The sequence below is a fragment of the Procambarus clarkii genome, chromosome 66, assembly GCF_040958095.1.
Source record: "Procambarus clarkii isolate CNS0578487 chromosome 66, FALCON_Pclarkii_2.0, whole genome shotgun sequence".
In the NCBI taxonomy this organism is placed as follows: Eukaryota; Metazoa; Arthropoda; class Malacostraca; order Decapoda; family Cambaridae; genus Procambarus; species Procambarus clarkii.
Window position 1 is genome coordinate 9761654 of NC_091215.1, and position 6643 is coordinate 9768296.

The 6643-nt window shown below is 41.0% G+C and overlaps 1 protein-coding gene across 8 annotated transcripts in view; it reads right to left on the reverse strand.

The window, feature by feature from the left end:
• The window catches only part of LOC123769133 (galactoside alpha-(1,2)-fucosyltransferase 1), a 263820-nt gene that overhangs the window by 186881 nt on the left and 70296 nt on the right, over positions 1–6643 (reverse strand). For 7 of the 8 annotated variants that reach the window (XM_069309807.1, XM_069309808.1, XM_069309806.1 and 4 more), the window contains exon 3: positions 3293–3388. The exons of the other annotated variant lie outside the window; for it this stretch is intronic. In XM_069309807.1, coding sequence (XP_069165908.1) covers positions 3293–3388 — 96 coding nt within the window. The remainder of the gene's footprint in view (positions 1–3292; positions 3389–6643) is intronic. 8 annotated transcript variants of the gene reach the window in all.

Sequence of the window (6643 nt, forward strand, 5' to 3'; positions counted from 1 at the left end):
TATTGTAACTTAATGTACATAAACCACGCAGGTTTACTACTCATTCAGAATTTTTAGGTTGCTATATATGTGTTTAGTTATACATCTAGAGGGTTATAGCACTGTAGCCTAATGTATATAATTCGCATTTACCCTCTACTTGGTAGATTAGGGAAACATTAGTTAGGGTCAGCTGAGTTCAAGTTGAAATAGTACCCACTGGAGCACACCACTGACTGCATTTATAGACTGATATTCATATTCTCAGTTCTCCACTTTATCTAGAATTTAGCTAGGTTAGGAACTTAGTCATTATTATTGCATAGCCTAAAATACTTGTTCAGCAAGAACTGCACCTTAGGCTAAATTTAATTTTGCATAAACACATAGAATTCCTTGTTTGATGTTGAGGTGGTTAATGAGTTTGCAGTGATTAGTTGCCCTCTACTTAGGTAGATTAGGGAAACATTAGTTATGGTCAGCTGAGTGCAAGTTGAACCTGTACTCACTAAAGCATACCACTGACTGCATTTATAGACTGATATTCATATACTCAGTTCTCTACTTTATCTAGAATTTAGCTAGGTCAGGAACTGTCATTATTATTGCATAGCCTAAAATACTTGTTCAGCAAGAACTGCACCTTTGGCTAAATTTAATTTTGCATAAACACATAGGTGATTTATGAGTTTGCAGTGATTAGTTAGTGTCTAGTAACTCATCTAGTTACATGTCACTGCGATCCCAGACATTGATCTCACTGTGGATTCAGTATCTTCTTGATCTCAAAGAGACTTATATGATAATATATTAATCATTACATAGATGTACCCGTGACAACAGATTATACTTGTCACACAGATACGAGACATTCGTCATGTAAATACTAACCTACTAACATACAAGAATGTAACTTCAGGGAAAGGGAACAGGCATGTTAGTACTTAACAATGAACTACGACCTGTAATTTTTCGTCTCGGAGTTTTGTTGGAAATTTCCAGCAATTATTCTCATCCCTAATTCAATAGGATGTATTTCCTGTATTAGGCTTCATAATCATTTAATACTCATTTACTAATCCTTAGTACAATGTGATGTATTTCCTGTATTAAGTGTCATAATTAACTAACACTACTAATCCGTAGTTTAGTATCACAGAATTCATTGCATTAGGATGTGGATCATCATATAATTTTCCTTAGAATCATGGAAATGTTGCGTCAGTCAGCTAGCCACTAGGAACATTTCATGTTAACATATCGAGAAGAATCTAGCCTTATTTTGTCTTTTATTAAGGATGAGCATTTATCAATAGATTCGCTTTTCGTTAATAAATTTTTCATTGTTTACTGGAATTAATTTAAGCAGCCACGATTTGCTGTGTCAGTGAATATAATGATAGATTGTATCTCCACTACAGATCTTTTTTCGTTCATTTAATATCGTCTAAATTAATTGACTACATCACGAGAAAAGAGGTGTCGTCACATAATACCTTTATTGTGACCTAAATGTTCGTCACAACGCATTTCCTTCCATATAATTTATGATTAGAACCCCTACTGGAAGCTACAGGTATGCTCGACATTCGAGCAAGACGGGAAAGAAGACGCCATACTAGCGAGAGAGAGAGACATGAGACAACCGCCATTGCATAGGTGTTCTGTAGTCAGCTTATCAAGATTAGTCTTAATATAGGAGTATTTGGCCATCTACAGACTCCAGACTGATCCTGCAACTTCAATTTTACGGACACCACGTTCGGCAGGGAAGATTAGTATCCTTAATTGTTTTAGAGGCCTTTAAAATAGAACTGTGTTACCTCCCAGTTCATTACGATGTTTGGCGACAACAAATCCTATGTAAGTGTACTGCTGGTCCCCAGATCCATTTAGAATTTACTATTAAATGAATGATTCTAGGGTTTGGAGTAGAATTTACTTAGTATTTGCATTTCAGCTGGAGTACCAGTGTCGGCGAGACCGCAGCGTCCACCACGATCGCGTGTTTCAAGGATCGTTATCCCAGAGCTGATTCCAGACTGTAGTAGAGATTGGACGTCAACTACGTTCCTCTGTCACAGCTGAGATTTAATTAGTTCTTATTGTAGATAGTTCTCTCTCAGCATAAGAATCATACATACATACTATATTGCATTGATTACTTATTATTAATGTTTTTCGTGCAGTAGAATTTTTGCATTACAATTTACTAACCAATATAATCTATGTGTATGCATATTATCATTATTATCATTATATAATATATGTTTTACGTAGACTAACCTCATAGAAGAACCCCCCCCCCCCAAAAAAAAAAAAAATATGTCATGGGAAGCTGGTTCTGGAATGTATAGAATATACAGTTCATTGCTTAATAGAGTAATAGAATATAATTGATATAATCATAAAGATCCATAAGTCACTGCTTCTCTCATTTAACATCGCAATCAGGTCCTCCGAGCTATACTAGATTTAATCTTTATATGAATTCATAGAATTAAACATTTATTAGTATTAAACTAGAGCCAGATTTCCCCACAAGTGTGAGGCGAGGAACATTTCCATAAGGAAACAATGTTATACTGTCCAGTGTGACGCAGGCGCCAGTGCGAGACATGAAACACTTCCAAAAAGGAAACAATGTTCTACTGTCTAGTGTGATGCAGGCGCCAGTATGGGACGAGGAACACTTCCATAAGTAAACAATGTTTTATTGTCCAGTGTGATTCAGACGCCAATGGGAGGCGAGGAACACTTCCATAAGGAAACAATGTTATACTGTCAAGTGTGACGCAGACGCCAGTGGGAGGCGAGGATCACTTCCATAATGATACAATGTTATACTGTCCAGTGAGACGCAGACGTCAGTGGGAGAGAAGAAACAATTCCATAAGGAAACAATGTTATTCTACCCAGTGTGACGCAGGCGCCATTGGGATGCGAGGATCACTTCCATAAGGAAACGATGTTATACTGGAGTGTAAGAGGATGAGCCGAGGATGTTATTCACTAGTTTGTCTAGTGTAACAGACCATTATGAAAGCTGAGGTCCAATGCAGGAAATTTTGTTATTAACTTGCGGCTCACTGAGGTTAAGGACAGTTTAGTGACTAATGTGCTGCGACACAAGAGTTAAAGTGAGATAAGAGACAGAATGGGATGACTGAGAAACTATACATGAAAAATGCATTAGAAAGAGCATGAGAGACAATGGAAAACATACAGGATGAGTGAGACAAACACTGAGCCTTGACATATATGACTATTGGATCCATACTATAATATAAAGAGACCCGAGGGACAGACTTACTGTGGAGGTTGTCTGGGGGAAGTGGCTGGTATTGCGGCAGAGGCAGACAATGACTGGCTGCTGACCCACTTGTGCTTAATTTTATGCTGGGGACCCCTGTGAAATATTTAAATACACGTGTTTATTAAATATGTAAATACATGTGATCAACTGGAAGTATATTTATATTTGACAAAACTGTTTATATCTCTCACTCGAAATTAAAATACATAGAAGTTAGAAAATATTAAATATAACAAACTCATGCACGCACAAAGTATGTCCTCAGATTAGTTCCCGATCTAAGGGGTATGAGCTACTATTAGAGATTACAGGAACTGAACATCGTGTCGCTTGGAGAAAGAGGAGTTTTGGGAGAAATCATCACCACAGGCGAGATTCTCAGAGGAATTGATAGGGTAAATAAAAACAGTTTATTAAACCAAGGTTTAATGAATGGGGGGAGCCGGTCGGCCGAGCTGACAGCAGCGGGCCTTGTGATCCTGTGGTCCTGGGTTCGATCCCAGGCGCCGGAGAGAAACAATGGGCAGAGTTTCTTTCACTCTATGCCCCTGTTACCTAGCAGTAAATTAGGTACCTGGGTGTTAGTCAGCTGTCACGGGCTGCTTCCTGGGGGTGGAGGCCTAGTCGAGGACCGGGCCGCGGGGACACTAAAGCCCCGAAATCATCTCAAGATAACCTCAAGAAGGTGGTACACGCACTAAGGGACAAAGGTGGAACCTGAATACTCAAATGAGCCATAAAGACATTGAAATAATTTCTTTCAGTGTCTGGGAAGGTAACAAATAGAATGAATTAGGCTGTGATGCGTTGGAGGCTGACTACATTCACAGTTTCAAATGAAGATATGAGAGAGTCCAATAGGCTCAGAAACATGACCACCAGTCATTTGACGACTGAGAGGTGGAACTAAAGAGCCAAAGCTAAACCTACGCAAGCATAATTTGGTGAATACAATTAGGTGAATACAAACACAGCGCTTGGGGGAAGGGGGTTGTAGTTCTAACGCCCGGGTTCGATTCCCGGCCGAGGCAGAAACAAATGGACAGAGCTTCTCTCACCTGATGTCACTGTATATCAAGCAGTAAATAGGTACGTAGGAGATAGACAGCTGCTACGAGCTGCATCCTGGGGATGTGTGTGTGTATGTTTCACACAGAAATATATACAATTGGTATGACAGTAAAAACAGGTCGGTAATCAGTGTAACAGACAACTTACGTTTAGAAATGCTTAGTCCAAACGGTAACAGCTCGATCCCGCATTCACAAAGAGAAAATAAACAATAATAATCACCTCGGGGGTCGCAGTCGTACGGGCCCGGATTCGACTCCTGGTATAAACAAGTGAGCAGTTTCTTTCACATGGTGCTCCTGTTCACCTAGCAGTAAATAGGTATCTGGGAGTTACACAGCTGCTATGGGCTATATTCTGGAGATGTGTGCATGTCTGTGTTAGAAAGAAATACGAGTAGCATATTTCTTTGATATGATAGAGGGAAAATAGGTCGGCAGTCTGTACAATAGAAACACTAACGGTTACAGGCAGGGTCCATGAGCTATAGCTAGATCACGCAGGCACAATTAGCAAACACACACACACACACATACAAGTACATGAGCTCATGAGCCCAAGCAAATGAAAATGCACTCACACGCACACACACGCACACACACACACACACCGAACCCTGCTACCCTTACCCCTCCTCCAATCCTATCATGTCCCCCCTCCCCATTTCCATCCCTGTCCGCCCCCTTTCCTTGACCCCACACCCCTCACACCAGTATTTTCTAAGACTTTCTTAACCACCTCACAAATCCTCTCCAATGGAACAGCTTCCCCCATCAGTAGAACGCTCACTAAGAAAGGAACATGAGAAAGAACAGAAGATAGTGAGTCTCAAAGCAATGTACACTAACAAAAATGGGATTACAAATAAAACAAATGAACTTGGAGAATGGGTACCAGAAGAGAGTACAGTAAAGGAACAGGTTATGAAATTAGGGATAGGGGCAGAAGGATTCACTACAAACGACAAGGAAGTGTGTGAGGAACTGAATAAGAAATTCCAGGAGTTCTTCACCTTAGAGCAATAAGAAATCCCAGAGATAAAAGAGGGAATAGCTAACCAGGAACCACTGGAAGAGTTTGAGATTACCAGCGGGGAAGTAAGGAAGTGCTTACTAGAGTTGGATGTGACAAAGGCTATAGGCCCAGAGGGAATCTCCCCTTTGATACTAAAGGAAGGAGCAGAAGAACTGTGACTACCACTCTCCATAGTGTATAACAAATCACTGGCAACAGGGGAACTGCCAGAAATTTGGAAAGCAGCTAACGTAGTCCCGATATACAAGAAAGGGGATAGACAGGAGGCACTGAATTACAGGCCAGTGTCCCTAACCTGCATATCATGCAAGCTGATGGAGAAGATTGTGTGAAGAAAGCTAGTGGAGCACCTGGAGCGAAAGAACTTTGTAACACAGCATCAACATGGGTTCAGGGATGGCAGGTCCTGCCTCACAGGGTTACTTGAATTCTACGACCAGGCAACAAAAATAAGGCAAGAAAGAGAAGGGTAGGCAGACTGCATATTTTGGATTGTCAGAAAGCCTTTGAAACAGTGCTACACAAGAGGCTAGTGAAAAAGCTGGAGATGCAGGCTAGAGTGAAAGAGAAGGTACTCCATTGGATAAAGGAGCACCTAAGCAACAGGAGACAACAAGTCAGTGTGAGGGGTGAGGTCTCAGATTGGCAAGACGTTACGAGTGGAATCCCGCAGGGGTCAGTCCTTGGACCTATACTCTTTCTGATATATGTAAATGATTTCCCAGTGAGTACACAATCGTTTCTCTCAATGTTTGCCGATGATGCAAATATTGTGAGGAGGATTGAAACAGAGGACGTAGGCGGCTACAAGAGGACCTAGACAGACTGAGTAAATGGTCCAACAAATGGCTGTTGAAGTTCAACCCGAGTAAATGCAAAGTAATGAAACTAGGCAGTGGAAACAGGAGGCCAGACACAGGATACAGAATAGGAGATGAAGTACTTAATGAAACGGACAGAGAGAAAGATCTAGGAGTTGATATCACACCAAACCTGTCTCCTGAAGCCCACATAAAAAGAATAACGTCTGTGGCATATGCGAGGCTGGCTAACATCAGAACAGCGTTCAGGAACCTGTGTAAGGAATCATTCAAAATCTTGTACACCACATATGTAAGACCAATCCTGGAGGATGCTACCCCAGCATGGAGCCCGTACCTTGTCAAGCACAAGACGAAGCTGGAAAAAGTCCAAATGTATGCCACTAGACTAGTCCCAGAACTAAGAGGAATGAGTTACGAG